At 46.9% G+C, this 22,743-nt stretch overlaps 1 protein-coding gene across 11 annotated transcripts in view; it reads left to right on the forward strand.

Moving 5' to 3' along the window:
- Nucleotides 1-22,743, forward strand: part of neo1a (neogenin 1a) — a 209,478-nt gene that overhangs the window by 158,684 nt on the left and 28,051 nt on the right. For 8 of the 11 annotated variants that reach the window (XM_041859657.2, XM_041859653.2, XM_041859654.2 and 5 more), the window contains exons 8-13: nt 12,091-12,322; nt 13,119-13,273; nt 15,428-15,576; nt 18,892-19,030; nt 19,219-19,268; nt 22,221-22,365. In XM_041859657.2, the coding sequence (XP_041715591.1) occupies nt 12,091-12,322; nt 13,119-13,273; nt 15,428-15,576; nt 18,892-19,030; nt 19,219-19,268; nt 22,221-22,365 (870 nt within the window). The remainder of the gene's footprint in view (nt 1-12,090; nt 12,323-13,118; nt 13,274-15,427; nt 15,577-18,891; nt 19,031-19,218; nt 19,269-22,220; nt 22,366-22,743) is intronic. The other 3 variants (XM_041859650.2, XM_041859652.2, XM_041859656.2) reach the window with 1 other exon arrangement.

Consider the following 22,743-nt stretch of genomic DNA (forward strand, 5'->3'; position numbering starts at 1 on the left):
AAACCTCCAGAGAGAGGGAGAGACTGAAACCAAGATAACCCTAAACCTCCAGAGAGAGGGAGAGACAGATACAAAGATAACCCTAAACCTCCAGAGGGAGAGACAGATACAAAGATAACCCTAAACCTCCAGAGAGAGAGACTGAAACAAAGATAACCCTAAACCTCCAGAGGGAGGGAGAGACTGAAACAAAGATAACCCTAAACCTCCAGAGGGAGAGACTGAAACAAAGATAACCCTTAACCTCCAGAGGGAGAGACTGAAACAAAGATAACCCTAAACCTCCAGAGGGAGAGACTGAAACCAAGATAACCCTAAACCTCCAGAGGGAGAGACTGAAACAAAGATAACCCTAAACCTCCAGAGAGAGGGAGAGACTGAAACAAAGATAACCCTAAACCTCCAGAGAGAGGGAGAGACAGAAACAAAGATAACCCTAAACCTCCAGAGAGAGGGAGAGACTGAAACCAAGATAACCCTAAACCTCCAGAGAGAGGGAGAGACTGAAACCAAGATAACCCTAAACCTCCAGGGAGAGGGAGAGACAGAAACAAAGACAACAACACCAGACACCAGAATAGATTCAGGTCCTAAAAATAGGAATGGGTGTATCAAAACGCCTATGTGGGGGAAAGAGAAAAATACCAGGCTGGGTGATGAAGAGGTGAAGTTTTTTTCCCCCCGTCCTCCTTTTTAGAAGTTGTGCTATTTCTCTGCCAAATCAAGAAGCACCATTCATTATGATTCCAACAATCGGCACATCCACCTACAGATATCTACAGTAGCTACCAAACTAACTGCAGCACTGCATTTCTGTAGGTTTAATGGGGTGTGAATTGTCCCGTTACTCCTGAGCAGGTGGTTAATGGATTAGCATAATTTGGGGTGTCGGTCAGATAGCTCCCCCCAAGCAGTGTTCTGTTCTCCCCGTTCGAAGGCACCAAGTCAGAAATAATGATGACCTGCAGCTTTTTTAATAGCATTATGCATATCTCAGATAATTGCTCAACGAGGGGGGATCAGCAAGGGGTGTCTTGTGACCTAAAACTAGTTTTTGTTTGGGATCAGTCGGTAAAGCAGATGGTCTGACACACTCGCCTGCCCTCAGCAGGACGTCAGAGAGAACACTCTTATCCCATGACACGAAAGGGCCATTTTAATGATTCCTACTGCCTTTGTAAGGTACAATAGGTTATTGGCTACAGCTGCCAGGCTAGCAGCCCTTTCTCCCCCTACATTACATAATGGTGAGTTCTTCTCATGTAAGATGAGAGCTCAGTGCTCTGTTACAGCTACACAAACAGTGAATGTGGAAAGTTAATATTTCCTGAAGTGGATGTAAATGTCCATAATATTTCCTTTTTCCAGCCCTTTGTTTATTTTGATTTACAGTTTCCATACATGTGTTTCCTCCCTGTGTCAGCATGTGGTCCATCAGCATCCTTAACAATCCTATCATTTCTTACGAAAGCTGCCTCACAGAGGTGCAAAAGTAAGTATTACCTTCTATAGAAACTGCCCAGCTTGACCGTGTTGTTCTGTGAACAGCGCTTGCTGAGGCTGGGAGTTTTTCTTCCTTTAGCTCTGTAATTGAGAGAGAGAAGTAGATCTCTCTGGAGCATATCTTCTCCTCTCCTGTGCCAGGTTAGTGCACACAGATCCTCCTTGGTGCCATCTGTCAACTCTCCCCTCCTGCCTCTCTCTCCTATCAGCCACCTGCTCTGTCCCCTTTGCACCCTTGTCCACTGGGCCAAGTGCTAAATGTGCTGTCCGGTCCGTACTGTCCCCTCTCCTGTCATCCTCACCGGCTGTCCCCCTCACCACTGGGGTCCTTATCCACCCCCCCCCCCCCCCACCCCCCCCCACCTCTCCTAAGTCTCCCCCCTCCGTCCCCCTCCTCTCTTGTCTCCCCCCTCTGTCCCCCCTCCTCTCTTGTCCGTCCCCCTCCTCTCTTGTGTCTACCCCCCTCAGTCCCCCTCCTTTCTTGTCTCCCCACCACTCTGTCCCCCTCTACCACTCTGTCCCCCTCCTCTCTTGTCTCCCCACCACTCCGTCCCCCTCCTCTCTTGTGTCTACCCCCCTCCATCCCCCTCCTTTCTTGTCCCCCCCAGTCTCCCTCCTCTCTTGTGTCTCCCCCCCAGTCTCCCTCCTCTCTTGTGTCTCCCCCCCAGTCTCCCTCCGCTCTTGTCCCCCCCAGTCTCCCTCCTCTCCTGTTCCTCCCTCCGTCTCCCTCCTCTCCTGTGTCTCCCCCATCAGATTTGCCCCTTCTCCCTCACTGCTGCCGCGGTTGCATTAGTGTCTATGATAGAAAAAGAAGGGGTTTGAATCATGTCTGTGCTCAGTCGTGTAAAGAATGAATTTAGAAGAAGTTCCACTACAAAGAAAATCCATATGTACAGTATCTATTTGTAATCCAAACAAACCCATTTATTTCCTATTCATCCAAGTTCAGACAGAAAACACTCCATGAACAAGCACTACTTCACTGAAGAGACCAGAGTAGAAAAATCACATTCTTTGTGTTTTTCCTTCAGGAGTTGGACAAAGCGAACACAGACCAGCTCACTACTAAGCCTTTAAAGCCCTTAGTTAGTTACGATTTGGAGCCGGAGACCAAAAATAGCCCTCAAATTGCAGTCCGGAGCAATTTTAGTAGACATTCCTTCCTTTGCCATGTGTTCTGTGCAATTTAGTGCGACTAGTTACAAACAGATGTTAGAACAGGACAACAGATGTTAGAACAGGACAACAGCAAAAATGGACCTTGATGGGACTAATGATATAATGCGAGGGTGGCCAAGTGACCCTAGTTAATTCACACGGTAAACCGGCCTCACTTTCTCCTGTCCTCTCCTATAATTGGGAGGAGCAGAGCCTTTTTAAAAGGCTTAGTTAGTTCTAAATGGTGGCAGTAACAATGCTATTTCAGCCAGGCCATTACACGTTTTTAGGTGTTGCTAGTTTAGCGTCTTATTGGTTTTTGTAGTCATTTGTGGTCTGTACATGTCTGGCTTTGTAGTCATTTACAGTCAAGTGTGTATATTATATGGCTGAGTTTTAGATTGACATTGTCATTGACAACTAACTAAGAAAAAAACATAGTCAACATATACTGCGTTCAGTATTGACTCTCATGGCTTCTGTGTAGGATTGGAAGGGAGCTAATGCAGGAAATCGGCGACTGAACAGGCGTTGAGGATGTTGTTTGCTCCTCTGCCCTCTCGCTGTGTTTCTCTGCGTTTTCCTCCCACATTCATTCAAGAGATGCTCTTCTCTTTTGCGTTTGAATGATTTGTTTTTTTCCCCCCTCAGCATGTAAGCGCCCCTTCAGATATTCGAGTGCTCCTCAGCATACAGAATATGATGTTTTGACCCCTCCCGCCTCGGTTTCGGAGGCTCCCGCCGTAGAAGGGAATTGTATAAAGTAGACTTGAACTACATAGAATGTGATAGGATTGAATGGAATTGTGTTCGCAATCTCAACAGGTAGCAAAACAACAATCAAATACCAGCAGGAGTTGATTGGCTGAGTCTACGTCATCTCACACTATATGACTCCTGTTTTTTAAAATATGGTGTCTGTGTTTTACCAGGGTAGTGTGTCTGTGTTTTACCAGGGTAGTGTGTCTGGGTTTTACCAGGGTAGTGTGTCTGTGTTTTACCAGGGTAGTGTGTCTGTGTTTTACCAGGGTAGTGTGTCTGTGTTTTACCAGGGTAGTGTGTCTGTGTTTTACCAGGGTAGTGTGTCTGTGTTTTACCAGGGTAGTGTGTCTGTGTTTTACCAGGGTAGTGTGTCTGTGTTTTACCAGGGTAGTGTGTCTGTGTTTTACCAGGGTAGTGTGTCTGTGTTTTACCAGGGTAGTGTGTCTGTGTTTTACCAGGGTAGTGTGTCTGTGTTTTACCAGGGTAGTGTGTCTGTGTTTTACCAGGGTAGTGTGTCTGTGTTTTACCAGGGTAGTGTGTCTGTGTTTTACCAGGGTAGTGTGTCTGTGTTTTACCAGGGTAGTAGGTCTGTGTTTTACCAGGGTAGTGTGTCTGTGTTTTACCAGGGTAGTGTGGTGGAGGGGATAACCCCCCCCCCCCACAGCCTCTTCCCTCCTCTCGCTCTTTCTCTCTCTCTGCTCTCTTTTTCCCCTTCTCCCCCATCTCTCTTCCTCACCCTCTCCCCCTCCCTCAGCACATTGTCCCAGTCAGTCCTCACCCAGAGCAGAAAACCACTCCAGTCAACACTAAACTGACAGGACACAGAGCACTTTCACCATAGCCAAGCACAAATGCCTGTTGAGAAATGGACTTTCTCCTTCTAATGACTGGCTGAGTGCTTTTTTTTTGACGAGCGTGGGAGCAGTCGGATGATAAATTGAATTCAGTGGTGTCTGAATGCAGAGGCTGACGTAGTGATAGATCAGAGAGGGGGAGATCTCCGCTGCCAGGCTTGCCAGCCAAGCTGGTAGGGAAGTTTTCAGTTGGGCATAGTAGAGTGGGATAGAATCAATAGGATATTATAGAGGAGAATTCAACCTAGCAGATCTGTTTTTGATGGATGTGTTTTTGCGCTCAGTAAGTCAATACTGATTAGACTGGAAAGGGAGAGGAACTATAGTATCCCCAGAATACTACTACAGAATACTACTACAGTATACTACTACAGAATACTACTGCAGTATACTATGACAGAATCCTACGGCAGAATACTATGACATAATACTACTACAGCACAGAATTCTACGGCAGCATGCCACGACAGTATACTATTACAGTATGCTGTAGTATCCCATGAAACAGGGTATCCCATCCCAGTTACAACGAACATGTGAGAAAGCAGTGCTAAAAAAACAACGTAGGTACTACTCTGGGGCTCTGTGCAACCAAACCAGAACACAAACGTAAACCCCTAGTGTCTGTTGAGGATGGAGGCTGTACCTTCAGGCAGGGGTCAGGGTCAGGGCGACCAGACACTATTTGTGTTGTGTGTCACTGTGGCGTCTGTAGCAGCGGCTGTAAATTCATAGAGCGACCAGCGGTCCCCGTGCGACGCTTACGGCCATGTAAATATGACAGTTTAACGTGCCCCGCATGTCGTCGCCCCCCTCTCAAGAAGAGAGAGGGAAGGGGAGAATTGAATCAGAGCGACTGTTGGTTTTACAGCTACGCACTCTGACAAGGGCCTTTTTATTAGCCTTGGAAGATGGATGGTGTAGCAGCTAGTGTGATATTAGTTTATATGGAATGTGTTCAAGATTGGAAATGAAATGTTTTGAAAATGAGGTTAGAAATGTGTAGAAATGAGGTTAGTCCAAACATCCAGCCTACAGTAGTAACGGGCAAGGTATTCATAGTGCTCCGTCAATAGTAAATACACTAAATAGTGGTGTTACCCAGAAGGCTCGGCCCACCTACAGTAAGTCATAGTGGTGTTACCCAGAAGGCTCGGCCCACCTACAGTAAGTCATAGTGGTGTTACCCAGAAGGCTCGGCCCACCTACAGTAAGTCATAGTGGTGTTACCCAGAAGGCTCGGCCCACCTACAGTAAGTCATAGTGGTGTTACCCAGAAGGCTCGGCCCACCTACAGTAAGTCATAGTGGTGTTACCCAGAAGGCTCGGCCCACCTACAGTAAGTCATAGTGGTGTTACCCAGAAGGCTCGGCCCACCTACAGTAAGTCATGGTAGAAGAAACACAGACAAACATAACTGGAACACCCACCTCCTCCTACCACCTCTGATTACTGGGCCAGTGTGGTTTCCACTGGGATCAGTTAGGCAGCTGGTCAGAAGACTGTGGTCTCCGCGTGTGTGTGTGTGTGTGTGTGTGTGTGTGTGTGTGTGTGTGTGTATATATATTTGTATTTTACCACACTCTGTTCAAGGACCCTGAGCGTGGGTTTGGCTGCCAGATTGCTCCCATGTGCTTTGCTTACTCTGTAATGGTTAGGACCGGCAGTGGTTGGTTAAAAAAACATATAGTTCTTTCTTTGCATATTTTCCCTGATTGTTCATTCCATCTCTGAGATTAATTTGCTTACACGAGGACAGAATATTATCATCCGCGTGTTTTTCTGATATTCCGCATGATAACCCGCTTTCTTTTTACAATGGAAACTGAAGGGTTATGTTTCTTTTAGTTTACTGTATCTTTTCATTGCTTTTTTTCAAGGTCATCCTTTCAACCTTATTATCGAGGACGTTTTTAGCCCTGACCTGGGCTTGGTGTGTCACCTACCTCAGCCTCACGCTCCAGTCACACCATCCCTTTATCACTCACACTCCATCCAGGATACTGGCTGCTGTTGTTGGATACCACCCATCCCCAGAGTCTACTTTCGGGGCTCTACTCGGCCCAAACAGCTTAAATGGCTGGAAGCGCCACGTTGCGCCAAAACAAAGCTCTTCCTCTATACCCCGACAGGTCACCTGACCCCCAGCGGGGCCCTGGGCTCCTGGCTCAGAAATGGGCGGCGCTGCCATACTGGCGTTTCCTTTTCACGTCAACCGCCCTCCCTGTCGTGCCGCCCTCTCTACGCACGTTAACCATCATGCAACATTCCAGGGGGCTATAATAGGCTACCCACCTTGATTTTCCTGTGCGTGATATCCGCCCCCCGTAGACCAGCCCAGCTACCCTGATTACACTCTGTGAATCCAGAGGGTTTCCTCTCCGAGTTACACAAACAATCCATTTATTTTGACCTTTCCCTCCTCTGTGGGGAGAAACCTGGCACAATTACCACTGAGATCTCAAACCACTTTACCGTACTCTACATAGTTAAGTGTTGAATTCAATCCAGTGGAAGTGGATCAAGGGAGGTTGTTTTGTTTGATGGGGAAGGGGACGTTGTATGTATGCATGTACACCTCAGACATTTAATTATTGATGGATCCACCCTGATTGAATTGTCAGCCGTGTTTCAAAGCAGATGAAAGTCCAAGGGGACTTTACTGTGTGTGAATAAACGTGTACAGTCTTGTGAAGGGAGACTAGCATACAGACGCTCCGGCTCCACAGATAGAGGGAAGGACTTTAAAGGGGCGGAGATTTAGTAGGTGGATGGAGGAGATGGGGGGATGGACAGACGGACGGATGGGGGGGGGGGGCAAAAGGAGTAAGACTGACTGCTCCATGACCCCAGAGGGCCTGCTTTAGCCCTAGCGGGGCGTGTAGGAGTTGAGGGACAAGGAGGGAGGTTAGACCCTCACCAGATGAGTCTCAATACACTCACTCCCATCATATCCCCTGATGCCTGGAACACTAGGGGGGATCCCTAAACCCTAAACCCTAATCCTGCTCTGTCATGCTGTGACCACCCTCCAACCACCCTCTCCACCAGAACCCCCGTCCCCCCCCCCCAGTCCCCTTGAGTTGTGTTGTCCTCCTGCAGCTCCATCCCTTTATCTCACCAGCCAGAGGGTCCTCAGGCAGAAAGGAGGCCATAACGCCCCCAGCTTCCTCCTTCCCCCCCAAAAAACGAAATCGCAGACCGATCCCAAACGTTTCATGTTCCGCACGCCTCTGATGCCTTTTAATTGCACTTTGCTCTCTTTTTTTTGTCCCCCCACAAACGCCGTTTCAGAACATCTCCTCGGAGGAAGCATCACGAATCAGTCGAGAACTGTCTTTCTGCCATCACGCATGTTCTTGTTCAAGTTCTATGAAAGCTTGGATGTGTTCATTTAGCAGCTTAACTGACCATGATATTCTGCCAAAAAAGGAATCTAGACATTTCCTTTAAATATTTTAGATCTCAGTATTTTCTAAACATCTTATATCAGCTCTCTCCTTTTCATGTGCCGTATCTCATCCTCTTCTCTTCTGCTAAGGAGCATAACCGTCTCTTCCCTCTTTCCGTCCCTATTTCTTGCCTCCCTCCTTTCTTCCCGTAGATAAAAGCTGTCATTCTGTAATAAGCCAATAGTGTATCCGTGTGGCTCTGTTCAGCTACATTACGTGACCCAACCCACAGACAGAAGCAGAGACTGTTCCCTTCACTTCTGAGACTAATTATACCATTATGCAACACTTGGCAAGACCTCTCCCTCTCCAAGTCACATAGTAGCGACTTTGAACGCTGCCTGGTGACGTCATTGTTGACCTGAATCCTAAATAACCGTGCTTTCTTTGTATATAACAGCAAATGAGATGTTTGAAAGCCCAGCAGCCTGCCAATGAGCTAAGTGTCCTGTGGGTGTACGTGTGCCGAGACAGGACTTAACATTTTAATACCCATGGCCGACTTTTCTTCTACACTTCTACCTGGCAGACAAAGTGGCAGCTAATTTTTGCCAGTTATGTTTTCATATGCCCACAAAATTGATGTATTGTACAACTTGTATTGACATTACTAGAAGCTTAGGCACCAGTTACTTCCCTTGTAATCCAACATGAAAAGGTACTGGAATTATTTGTCCTGAAGTGCTCCACTGAGATAATTTAGTTGCCCTGGAAAGTACAGTATGTTTCATTGTCCATTATTATGATTCTTCCATTATGGGCCTCCCGAGTGGCGCAGCAGTCTAAGGCACTGCAGCGCAGTGCTAGAGGCGTCACTACAGACCTGGGTTCGATCCCAGGCTGTATCACAACCGGCCGTGATCAGGAGTCCCATAGGGCGGCGCACAATTGGCCCAGCATCGTCTGGGTTAGGGGAGGATTTGGCCGGGTTGGCTTTACTTGGCTCATCGCGCTCTAGTGACTCCTTGTGGTGGGCCGGGCGCCTGCAGGCTGACCTCGGTCGTCAGTTGAACGGTGTTTCCTCCGACACATTGGTGCGGCTGGCTTCCGGGTTAAGCGGGCAGGGGGTTAAGAAGCGCGGTTTGGCATGTTTCGGAGGACGCATGACTCGACCTTCGCCTCCCGAGCCCGTTTGGGGAGTAAAAAGGGGTAAAATACTACAACAACAACAACAACAACAAATAAGATTCTTCAATTATTAACAGTTTGCTTTGAATCTCTTTGTCTCACTATTTCTTATACACAGTACCCAGATACCAAGTTGAGGTAGAGGATAACTTTCCTCATTAGCTCCTAATGCCAGCCATTCATTACCAGTGTCACACGCCCTAATGACACAGTTCATCTACTAGAAATAGACCATCAGAACAGGTCCAGTAGGAATCTAGGATTCTACTCTAGTTCTGCCTTACTGTAACCGTCCACGTCTGAGAATAGATGGAAGACTGATTGTGACAAAGGAGACTGAGACATGTCCTGTTCTCTATAGTACCACTGAGACTATCATTATGGTTTTCATCTACTCACTGTATGGCCGGTGCCAACTTGGGCATAGTGGTCCTTAGCACGTGGCCCCATGCCAGTGCCTCGCTTGGCAGCTCAGGAGTCTCTCCGCCCGGTTGACTGCCATCTTTCTTCCCCCTTTTTCTTTCCCTTTATTCCTTATTCCTTCCCCGGCAATTTGCTCCGGGTTCTGTCTCCAACAGAATGGTAATCCTCCAGCTGAGCCTTAAAGCCAAGAGGACCGAGGGGAGTGGAGGTGGGCAAGCCGCCAGAGCAAGCCCCGGCCAAACAGTAGGCTTGGGCGGTATCCAGATTGTCATACCTTCATACCGACCTTGTGCCAAACCGGGATATTCTGTCATGCCGGCACTGAACACAAGGGGCACTGTTTTAAAACCCCACTGATACTCTGTAATCTGAAGGTTAGCAATGCTAAAAAGTACATATAAAATCTCATAGAGAATGTTAACTAAATGCTAACGAGCGCATTGTGAACATGTTATACAGTCTGACCTAAACTAATATGCACAACTACACAACTAACTCAAAAATGCTACTCACAACTTGCTGCACACACAAAACAAATATTAGCCAGCAACGCTCTTGATCCAAGAGGGGATTCTTTGCAGTTACCCTGGAATGCTTGATTTTGGAAGACGCTAACTACTTAGCCAGATAACTAGCTACTAAATTAGCAAACCAAATGCACAACTGCAGAGCATTTAGCACATTTTAGACATTTAACTTAATAGTTATAAGATATCTAGCTGGCAAACATTTAGTTGTGAATTCCATAATGTAATTAGATCACCTGGCACATGCTGCACAACAGTGAGTGACTCACAAGGCTCCAGTCTCTTGTCGTAGTTTGCTTGTAAACAAACACCACGTGTAAGCTTCATAATTAAAAATTATGTGACAGGTGAAATGAAGAATGCAATCTTTATGTCCTAATGTATTGCACAAGTTGACTGCAGGTATTTACTTAAAAAGTAGCTACAAATATTCACATTTATTAAAACAAACTTCAAAGAAATAGTTTCAACAGTATTGAAAAACCATCCCATGGCTTTTTCCAAATACCCCGGTATACGGTGTATATACGGTATACCGCCCAAGCCTAAAAACGGAGAGGCTGACTCTGACAGAGAGCATCCTACGTACACATACACCTATACAGCCACACACACACACACACCTATGGCCAAATGGATGTACACACACACACACACACACACCTATGGCCAAATGGATGTACACACACACATACACCTATGGCCAAATGGATATACACACACACAAACTGTCATATACAAGTCAGGACTGTTTATGATATGAGGATATGACCTCTGAAAGCCACACGATTGACAGATATGTCAAGGAAACAGTTCCCAATCCTTTCCCGGCAGCAGCCCCGTCACACTGACAGACAGACAGCCCACTCTGTGTACTAGTCAGTAATTTCTCTGACTGATGCCTCATCTGCATTCCGTCTAATGGCTCGTGTCATTACAGAGAAGCTGTAGTGAAATGGACCGGACTTAATGCATTTCCTACAGTTATGAATCAGATGGAAGTACATCCTCCTCAGGCCCTCTTTCTAAAATAGGCTTCTGTTTATGGAGAGAGATAGGGCCCAAGTATTCCCAGTTGTTGAATGTTTCTGTGATTTGAATATTTTGTTGATAATTAGATTGTTTACATTTAAATTGGTGTGTATTTTTTGTTATGGGAGGTGAGAATAATTTTCTCTCAGTGCCCAAGGAAAATATGTTTAACTCTGTAGAATGACACTTATTGGTTATCTTCCGTTTACTCCAATAGACAGGGGAATCAATTCCCAGTGGGTGGGTGGGGTGTGTGTGTGTGTGTGTGTGTGTGTGTGTGAGTGCACGTATATGTGTAATATGCAGCAAATCCCACACCAATCTGTTCAAGATCCAAGGTCATGGCTCCGCTGGAATCTGTCATATAAACAGATACTCTAGTCTCCCCAAGTAAGCAGCATCTCAGTATGTCATGATGGATAGATGTACTGTGGCCAGCATACATTTGCATATAGAGCTATATTTCTAGTAATATATATATATATATATATATATACCATATGCTCAGTTTCCTTACATTTTGGCATTGCCCTCGGACTAGATTACCAATGTAAATGCCACAGTCTCTCTGACATTCTTTCCCTGTGTTGTGTGAGTCGGCTGGTAGAAAAATCAAAGCAGATATACCCATGTCTAACCACAGATTGTTCTGCGAAAACACCAAATGACGTTTTTCTCAGTGCTGTGGGTAGACTGTGTGAATTCCGCCAGGAAAAGTGCATTAAAACATTATATGGTGGGTTTGTGAATGTGAATGGCCTCTACCTTAGTGACAGTTGGTGTGGAGCTTTTAAAGTCTCCCTTTGCTATGTGGAGTATGTACACAGTGTAGACTGTATTTTGCATATGTGTTCATATACCATTCAATAGTGTTTATTTAGTGCTGTTACTCCCCTCCCCTTCCATTAGAGATGTTGTGTACGTTGTGCATGTTTAGTCTCCCTCCTTTTGTATTGTGTTGTTGTTGTGTTTGGTTGTGATTATTCCAGCGTGATATTAGTGTTTTTGTGTGATTCCTTGTCATGCCCAGAGCTCTCTTTTTGTTACGTGGTTGTTATTTTGTGTTTTTCTTCTGTTTTCTTTTTTGTGTCCTTTGTTTCGCTTTCCTTTCTCTCTTCCTCTCTCTTCCTTTTGGATGCCCGCCATCTGTCCGTCTCTCTCTCCTTCTCTCTTTCTGTCTTCTTCACCTCCCTTCACGCTTCCATCCACCTCCCCCCCGCTCATCTCCCCTCCCCCCCTGCCCTCCCAAAGATGTAGCCCTCCCCACCCCTCCTCCCTCACTGACTCCTGACACTACTGACCATGTAACGCCAGGCTCCGGAGGCGTGGCTAACCCCACTGGCCCCACCCCCTCCGCCCCCCGTGACGTCGTGGCCTCGCTGGTCTCCACCCGTTTCATCAAGCTCACCTGGCGCCCTCCGGCCGAGCCCCACGGAGAAGACCTCATCTACTCTGTCTACTACAACCAGGAGGGAACCAACAGGTAAGGGACCCTACACAGTACAGTATTACACACTACTCAGTGTATTATAGCATACACACTACTCTGAGGGCCCCTATAGCATACACACTACTCTGAGGGCCCCTATAACATACACACTACTCTGAGGGCCCCTATAACATACACACTACTCTGAGGGCCCCTATAACATACACACTACTCAGTGTATTATAACATACACACTACTCAGTGTATTATAACATACACACTACTCTGAGGGCCCCTATAACATACACACTACTCTGAGGGCCCCTATAACATACACACTACTCTGAGGGCCCCTATAACATACACACTACTCAGTGTATTATAGCATACACACTACTCAGTGTATTATAACATACACACTACTCTGAGGGCCCCTATAACATACACACTACTCTGAGGGCCCCTATAACATACACACTACTCTGAGGGCCCCTATAACATACACACTACTCAGTGTATTATAGCATACACACTATTCAGTGTATTATAACATACACACTACTCTGAGGGCCCCTATAACATACACACTACTCTGAGGGCCCCTATAACATACACACTACTCTGAGGGCCCCTATAACATACACACTACTCTGAGGGCCCCTATAACATACACACTACTCTGAGGGCCCCTATAACATAAACACTACTCCGAGGGCCCATTCACACTTCTGTCGATAGTGAACACTAACTGTGCTGTCGATAGTGAACACTAACTGTGCTGTCGATAGTGAACACTAACTGTGCTGTCGATAGTGAACACTAACTGTGCTGTTGTGTGTCTGTGTCTCAGGGAGCGTATTGAGAACACCAGTCGGCCAGGTGAGATGCAGGTGACCATTCAGAACCTGATGCCCGACTCCAAGTACAAGTTCCGGGTGTTGGCACACAACAAGAACGGCCTGGGAGAGAGCTCTGCCGTCCTCAAGGTGGCCACCCAGGCTGAAGGTAAAGCACAGACACAGATACACAGGCAAACATACTGTATACTCTAACAAACAAACATAAACATGCACACAGGGATAAACATGAACCCAGACCACCCCACTGTAGCTCAGAGGGCTACTGTCCTCTCCTCTCTGGGCTGTGGAAAACATCCTCTGTGGTTGTTGTTCATTTCCTTCCATTTACTTACCTGGGGGTGTGTGTGAGAGAGAGAGAGAGGTAGGTGTGTGTTCAAACATGGCCTCCCATACTTAGCTGACGAAGAAGGGTGTGTGTGTGAGAGAGGTAGGTGTGTGTTCAAACATGGCCTCCCATACTTAGCTGAGGAAGAAGGGTGTGTGTGTGTGCGACGGGGTATGGTGGGCAGGTGGGCAGGTGGAATTAAAATTCTTCCTCCTTCCCCTCAAGTTCTCCAATCCGTAATACCTCCTCCGTCCCACTTTGACGGTGTATCCATTCACAGTGTATACTTTGACGGTGTATCCATTCACAGTGTATACTTTGACGGTGTATCCATTCACAGTGTATACTTTGACGGTGTATCCATTCACAGTGTATACTTTGACGGTGTATCCATTCACAGTGTATACTTTGACGGTGTATCCATTCACAGTGTATACTTTGACGGTGTGTCCATTCACAGTGTATACTTTGACGGTGTGTCCATTCACAGTGTATACTTTGACGGTGTGTCCATTCACAGTGTATACTTTGACGGTGTATCCATTCACAGTGTATACATTCACAGTGTATACTTTGACGGTGTATCCATTCACAGTGTATACCAGGCCTCATAAGGATGTTGTGACTGGAGCATTTTCCCCTCACAGCTCTACAGCAGACATGATAAGGGCTTCCCCCTCCATGGCAGAGGAGAGGTGAACGCCCTCCTATTCATCTCTCCTTCTCTCTCCCTCCATCACGGCTCAGCCTATTCATCTCTCCTTCTCTCTCCCTCCATCACGGCTCAGCCATTGCCCAGTTTCTGGGTCAGTCTCTCTACCTGTGTCCTTGGCACCTGGCATTCCATAATGTGTGCCAGCGGGAGCCTAACTACCCATGGGGATAGCAAAGGGGGCAGCCAGTGCCAGGGACATATTTCTCTGTCTGTCTGACAGCCTCTCTTCTAGGTTATAAATGAGGGTTTAAATTGTTGACCTGATTCCAAGTACCAGACGTGGACCAACCACACCGCATCCCTCACTGTATATCGCTTTTCCTCAGAGAGAGGGGCTTACACACACCAGACACCTTCTATATCTACTGACAAATGAGAGCCTCCATGTTCTGCCGGGCACATCTGCAGCTAACACACAGCGAAGATAAATGTTCCTTTCCCTTAGAGAAGAATTGGGGTATTTGTCAGTGAAACTGGGGTCTCAAGTATTTCCCATGTTTGATGGACAAGGGCGTAGTTTGTAGTACGTACAGAATCAACATGGTCTGTTTGTTAAGACACTGCTATAGGTTCCTAGTGTCTGTGTGTCTGTGTTGTCCCTCGTGAGGACTAGGTATGGTTAATGACGCGTTACATTTGCCACACAGCTAAGTTTCCCAGACCCAATCGTTATCCCTCTAGAGCCTAACATCCCCCAGTAGATGTGTGGCTCTCAGCACCTGCTACCTCAGCGCCGGCCGCCACCAGAGCTGTTAATTGAATGTAATGACCCTGCAGAGCAAACAACAATGGAAACACCCCCCTCCCTCCTCAATCGCTTGGTTTAGTCCCAGCCGCTCTCTCGGCTAACCAATTCCAATTAACTTAATACTTCAAATAAATTCCTCTGTAAACCAAGCATGACCGTGTCTGTCCCCGCTCCCTCCTTTCTCCCACTAGAATGCCCTGCTAGAGGGATTGGTGGGATAATGTGGTGTTGTCTGGTGGGGGAATGACCACAGCATGTGTGTCAGGCTTTTCGGTTACAGAAAAAACAGGGGGACATTCCAAAATGGCAGTCTGTGTCAAATTGGGACCGAATGGACTCCAAGTGATTGAGTGAGAGTGTGGTTTTGTGCAAGTGTGGTTTTATGATATGGTTTACATTTGAAAAAAATACAAATATTGAGATTTGGGGGAAAATGCCTTCCTTTGTCTTTATTTTGGGATTCATACTAAGTTCATAATAAGTGTCCGCTGTCTCTTTTTGGTGTTTCCAGTGCAAGTTCCCGGTCCCGCCCCCAACCTGCAGGCCGTGTCGACCACACCCACCTCCATCACCCTCAGCTGGGACACGCCCCTCACTGGCAACGGAGACGTCCTCACCTACAAGGTCTACTACATGGAGAAGGGTCTGGACCTGGAACAGGTAAGACCCAGTGTGATGGGTGGGGGAGATGGGGGAGTTAGATGCCCCTATATGTTGAATTAGTGATACATCATACTCTGAGAGGGATTAGTCTTGTGATGGTAGAACAACAAGACTTCAAAAGAGAACAGCGAAATTAACTGTTGCTTTTTCCGGCCTAGCATTAGCGATATATCAGCACCATATAGCCCATTGAAGTGTCCCAGCTCTGTAACAGCCCAGTAGACTGCCTTGAAACTTCTGTTCCCCGAAGCTCCAAAGCCTCTGCTCTACTCCCACTCTATCAGAAAGCTGCCTGCACCACCCTCCCTATTCCCCAGTCTCCCAGCAGGCCACAGTGCAGCGCACCGCAGCACAGCCTACTGAGTCATCCAGCCCTGCCAGCCCCACCAGCCAGGCGTTAAAGAGCCTTTAATATGATAATGGATGAAATGTCAGCCAGCACAACGAGTAATGATGCTGTTGCTGCCACCATCCCTCGTTCCCTAGAGGAGAGAGAGAAAGAGAGAGGCTGACAGGAAGAGAAGAGGCTGATCTGACTCTGTCTTTATCTGAAAAGAGGGGAACAAAGGTTGAATCCAGAGAACAGGGTAGCTAACAGGGTGTTGGAGTGGATTAATTATTGAGGCGGGGATGGGGAAGGATTCAGGAAGTAGCTCGTCTACAGGGAGGAAGCTGTCACACTGGCGCGCCGGACTTCAGTGGAACAATTAGACACTGTGGTTTTACTACCCAGGGACGAAGATTAGGGCGGTCCCCAAATGGACGTGATATTTTTACTTTTGAGACATTTAGCAGACGCTCTTACCCAGAGTGACATACAGTTAGTGCTTCTTAAGATAGCTAGGTGGGACTACCACATATCACAGTCAGTCATTTTTCTTCAAGTAGTTATCAGCAGAGTCAGAGCTAGTAAGGAGGAAAGAGTCAAGTGCGAGTGTGAGTTCACAAACGTTTTTTTCATTATTTTGTGTGTGGGGAAGGGGGGGGTTGCTGTAGGATTATTTAAGATACTCTTTGAAGAGGTAGGGCTTCAGATGTTTTGGGAAGATGGGCAGGGACTGCTGTCCTAGCTTCAGGGGAAAGCTGGTTCCACCATTGGGGTGCCAAGAGCTTAGACTGGGCTGAGCGGGAGCTGCCCTCCCGTAGGGGTGGGACGGCCAAGAGACCAGAGGTGGCAGAACGGAGTACTCTGGTTGGGCTGTAGGGTTCGAGCATAGCCTGAAGGTAGGGAGGGGCAGTTCCTCTTGGTGTTCCGTAGGCAAATACCATGGTCTTGTAGTGGATGCGAGCTTCGACTGGAAGCCAGTGGAGTGTGCGGAGTAGCAGGGTGACATGGGAGAACTTGGGAAGGTTGAACACCAGGCGGGCTGCAGCGTTATGGATAAATTGCAGGGGTTTGATGGCACAAGCGGGGAGCCCAGCCGACAGCGAGTTGCAGTAGTCCAGATGGGAGTTGACAAGTGCCTGGATTAGGACCGGCGCCGCTTCCTTTGTGAGGAAAGGTAATACTCTACGAAAGTTGTAGAGCATGAGCCTGCAGGAGCGAGTCACTGTTTTGATGTTTGCAAAGAACAACAGGGTGTTTTCCAGGGTCACACAAAGGTTCTTTGCACTCTGGGAGGGGTACACCGTGGAGTTGTCAACCGTGAACGATAGGTCTTGGAGCAGGCAGGCCTTCCCCGGGAGGAAGAGCAGCTCCGTCTTGTTGAGCTTGAGGTGGTGGGCCGACATCCAAGCTGAGATATCTGCCAGGCATGCAGAGATGCGTGTCGCCACGTGGGTGTCAGAAAGGAGGAAGCACAAAAGTAGTTGAGTGTCATCTGCATATCGATGATGGGAGAGACCATGTGAGGAAATGACTGAGCCGAGTGACTTGGTGTATAGAGAGAAGAGGAGAGGGCCTAGAACCGAGCCCTGGGGGACACCAGTAGTGAGAGTACGTAGTGCAGACACAGATCCTCTCCACGTCATATAATTGCTATTATATCAATATTTGCACATTAAAGGCTTTCCACCGGCATTTCTCGCAGGATTAATTTTACCGACACAAAAAGATCACACCTTGTCTAGCGTATTTTGTTTTATCGACATTTGGAAAGTTTACCAACAAATGAGCTGTTTCCATCAGGCTGTTGTGACATGTTTTATCCGACGTGTACTTTACTGTATAAAAAGGTTGATGGAAGCCTGGTTAGTGTCAGTATACAAAAGGGCTGAGTGAAAATTGGCTTATTTTTAGATATGGTGGGATTGTGCGGGTGCGGGGTGTTTATATGTGGGTATGTGTGTGTGGCAGTAGCAGCGATAATAGCAGTAGTAGTAGTAGTAGTAGTAGTAGTAGTAGCAGTAGTAGTAGTAGCAGTGGTGGTAGTAGTAGCAGTAGCAGCGGTAGTAGTAGTAGCAGTAGCAGTGGTAGTAGTAGCAGCAGCAGCGATAATAGTAGTAGCAGTGATAGTAGTAGCAATAGTAGTGGTAGTAGTAGTAGCGATAGTAGTAGTAGTAGCGATAGTAGTGGTGGTATGGTAGTAGTAGTAGTAGTAGTGGGGATAGGGGTAGTAGTAGCAGCGATAGTAGTAGTAGTAGCGATAGTAGTAGCGATAGTAGTAGTGGGGGTAGGGCTAGTAGTAGTGGTGATGGTAGTAGTAGCGGTAGTAGTGGGGGTAGGGGTAGTAGTAGGGCTAGTAGTAGTGGTGATGGTAGTGGTGGTGATGATAGTAGTAGTAGTGGGGGTAGGGGTAGTAGTAGCAGTGATAGTAGTAGTAGCGATAGTAGTGGTGGTGATGATAGTAGTAGTAGTAGTGGGGGTAGGGGTAGTAGTAGTGGTGGTGGGGGTAGGGGTAGTAGTAGTGGTGATGGTAGTAGTGGTGGTGATGGTAGTAGTAGCGATAGTAGTGGGGGTAGGGGTAGTAGTAGTAGCGATAGTAGTGGTAGTAGTAGTAGCGATAGTAGTGGTGGTAGTAGAAGTGGTGGTGGTAGTAGTAGTGGTGGTAGTAGTGGTGATGGTGATAGTAGTAGTAGTAGTGGTAGTAGTGATGGTGATAGTAGTGGTGGTGGTGGTAGTAGTAGTGGTGGTGGTGGTGGTGGTAGTAGTGGTGGTAGTAGTGGTGATGGTGATAGTAGTAGTAGTAGTGGTAGTAGTGGTGGTGATGGTGGTAGTAGTAGAAGTGGTGGTGGTGGTGATGTTGGTAGTAGTAGTGGTGATGGTGGTAGTAGTAGTAGAACAAAACAAGGAAAAGTAAAAAATGTAATAAAATAAATCTACAGAAGCACTACTTAACTTTGTACGTACCACCTCTCCTCTCAACCTCTCAGGACATAGACGCTGGAGCTCTGTCCTACTCCATGATGGGTCTGAAGAAGTTCACAGAGTACAGCATCAGAGTGGTGGCCTTCAACAAGCACGGCCCAGGAGTGTCCACAGGAGACGTCACCGTCACCACCCTGTCTGATGGTAAGCAGGGGACAGATTAAGGAGAGGAACTCTTCCACTCCCAGAGGAGAAATGGGTAGATCACAACAGGCAGTCTCCTTTGGAAGAGGTTAAAGGTCATTGTTGGTACAGTGGCTCCAGACCCGGTGTGTTGAGGTGATCTCTCTTGAGTTCTAGAGAGTAAAACACCTTGTTTTTTACCCCTACAGTTCCCAGTGCCCCTCCTCAAAACCTCACTGTGGAAGTTCACGACTCAAAGGTAAGAGCTAGTCAGACACTTCTCTTTCGCGTCCGTACGCACACACACAGACACACACACAGACAGACAAGCACACACACACACACACAGACACACACAGACACGTGCACGCCTAACCCTGTTTTACATGACATTAGCTCTTGTCAGTGGGCTCAGCTCATACCCAGACTGCTAGCATTGTTCTTGAACCCTGTAAGCGGTTGGAGTACCAGTATAGAGATGGGGGGTGTATTTAGTACCAGTATAGAGATGGGGGGTGTATTTAGTACCAGTATAGAGATGGGGGGTGTATTTAGTACCAGTATAGAGATGGGGGGTGTATTTAGTACCCGTATAGAGATGGGGGGTGTATTTAGTACCAGGATAGAGATGGGGGGTGTATTTAGTACCAGGATAGAGATGGGGGGTGTATTTAGTACCAGTATAGAGATGGGGGGTGTATTTAGTACCAGTATAGAGATGGGGGGTGTATTTAGTACCAGTATAGAGATGGGGGGGTGTATTTAGTACCAGTATAGAGATGGGGGGTGTATTTAGTACCAGTATAGAGATGGGGGGTGTATTTAGTACCTGTATAGAGATGGGGGGAGTATTTAGTACCTGTATAGAGATGGGGGGAGTATTTAGTACCTGTATAGAGATGGGGGGTGTATTTAGTACCAGTATAGAGATGGGGGTGTATTTAGTACCAGTATAGAGATGGGGGGAGTATTTAGTACCTGTATAGAGATGGGGGGTGTATTTAGAAATGGATTCAGTCTGACTTGCATCTAGAACTGATTTGGGACATTATATTTGTTCTATTTACTGGCCAATCAGATCAGGTTTTGCTTTGTTCTTCCTTTCTCAGACTTGTGCTGTATGTCACTGTTTGATACCCAGTAATGAATGGCCTGATATGGATGAATACATTATGAATATCATTATAAAATACATTTCTAATTAGATTAAAACACAAAATGCGATTTCTCATTTTAATTGTTTAATTTGCTCTGTCCTGTGGGCCGTGTCAGTCAGCTGGGCCTGAGGGGTGAAAACTAACATACAAGGGGAAGTGTAGTCTCAACATGGGAACCACAAACCCCCCCCCCCCTTTTATCCCCTTGACAACATCCGCCTTCTCACCTTCCCTTGAGTCAATTAAACATGTGTTTTAGAGAACGGGTGAGGGGAAAGAATGTAGCTGAAATCAGAACGCACTATAAGAAAATGGAAATAAACTAATTGAACACACTTAGCACAGATTTAATTTGTGCTATTCCCCGGACTCACGGATGTGTGTGTGTGAATGTTTGCGTGCCTGTGTGTGTTTTTGTGCGTGTGTGAGCGACAGTGGGTAGCGTTAATTAACTCCTCTCCCACGCTGAGTTCCCCCCACCCATCCCTACACACACACACACACCCATCCCTACACACATACGCGTACTCTCTACAGTATCTCGCCTCCCTCCACAACATCCCACAGTGCACTGCAGGGCCTGCAGCTAAGGACCTGAATCCATCGCTCTCTCTCTCTCTCTCTCCCTCGCTGGGAGCCTCTCCTCTCACCAGGGCTCCTCTCCTCCACTCTTTATTTATTATTCATGTCTTTATTCCCTCCTTTCTCCAACAGACAGCCTGTTCTCTTCTCCTTCACATATACATTTACATTTTAGACATTTAGCAGATGCACTTATCCAGAGCGACTTACAGTTAGTGAGTGCATACATTTTCATACTTCACCACTGCATCACCCTCCTAACATCCCTCTGCTTTGTTTAAGACTGGTATAAGACTTTGTGTGGCTGGTTTAAGACTGGTGTAAGGATTTGTGTGGCTGGTATAAGACTGGTGTAAGGCTTTGTGTGGCTGGTATAAGACTGGTATAAGGCTTTGTGTGGCTGGTTTAAGACTGGTGTAAGGCTTTGTGTGGCTGGTATAAGACTGGTATAAGACTTTGTGGCTGGTATAAGACTGGTGTAAGGCTTTGTGTGGCTGGTATAAGACTTTGTGTGGCTGGTATAAGACTGGTGTAAGGCTTTGTGTGGCTGGTATAAGACTGGTATAGGGCTTTGTGTGGCTGGTATAAGACTGGTATAAGGCATTGTGTGGCTGGTTTAAGACTGGTGTAAGGCTTTGTGTGGCTGGTATAAGACTGGTATAAGACTTTGTGTGGCTGGTATAAGACTGGTGTAAGGCTTTGTGTGGCTGGTATAAGACTGGTATAAGGCTTTGTGTGGCTGGTATAAGACTGGTATAAGACTTTGTGTGGCTGGTATAAGACTGGTATAAGGCTTTGTGTGGCTGGTATAAGACTGGTATAAGGCTTTGTGTGGCTGGTATAAGACTGGTATAAGACTTTGTGTGGCTGGTATAAGACTGGTGTAAGGCTTTGTGTGGCTGGTATAAGACTGGTATAAGGCTTTGTGTGGCTGGTATAAGACTGGTATAAGACTTTGTGTGGCTGGTATAAGACTGGTATAAGGCTTTGTGTGGCTGGTATAAGACTGGTGTAAGGCTTTGTGTGGCTGGTATAAGACTGGTATAAGGCATTGTAAGGCCGGTGTAATGTCGCCTTTTGACCTTACACCAGCCTTGGTCAGGTTAGCCCTGTGACGTCAATGTCACAGCGAGTGGTGTTACTGGACACCAGTGGTGTGTATTGCCATAACCACCCACTCATCGCCCTGGTGTGATCTTACCTGCAAAGTCCTGGGGTTGTCATTCCACCTCTAAAGTCAATGGTAGTAGCAAGAGATTATTCAGTATTGTCCTTGGGTTGGGCTCGAGTCCATTGCAATTCAGGAAGTGAGCTGAAATTAAATTTGTGAATGGACAAAGTTCACATTGAAAGCAAAGTGTCCGTTTTCAGTGAATATGACCATTTTCCTGTGGTTCAGCAGTATAAACTGTATCCCCCAGTGTCTGCTCAGTCTATGTACTCACTGTGTGTCGTACCACCCCCCTCCCCAGAGCATCATGGTCCGATGGCAGCCCCCACCACCAGGCGCCCAGAACGGCGAGATCACGGGGTATAAGATCCGTTACCGGAAAGGAACGAGGAAGAGCGAGGCGGCAGAAACCACGGGAGGCACCCAGCTCTTCCAACTCATAGACGGTAAGCTCTCCTGTAATACCGGGTCACCTACTCATCACATGAGTCATTGTGGAGTTGAATTAGTCATGCACATGCAATATCTTACATGGGAAATCACATGATTAGCACGCGTACACGTACTAAAACAAGTCTTGTTTCGAGATAGGCCTAAAGGCTCTGTGGCTACTGATGGTAGCTGAACCTTTGGAGCCAATTGGAAGTTTCCAAGTTGAATACTGTGGTCCCATAGGACCAGATATTGTCTCACTGGAGCGGTTTTCATTTGAGCCTTTGTCTGGCGTGTCGTTTGGAATTGTACACATTTTTCCTTGTTCGTCTCAGTGTTACTTCAAACTGTCACCTGTTCTCAACAACTCATCTCATCTCACATCCAAACTG

The sequence above is a fragment of the Coregonus clupeaformis genome, chromosome 15, assembly GCF_020615455.1.
Source record: "Coregonus clupeaformis isolate EN_2021a chromosome 15, ASM2061545v1, whole genome shotgun sequence".
Lineage (NCBI taxonomy): Eukaryota > Metazoa > Chordata > Actinopteri > Salmoniformes > Salmonidae > Coregonus > Coregonus clupeaformis.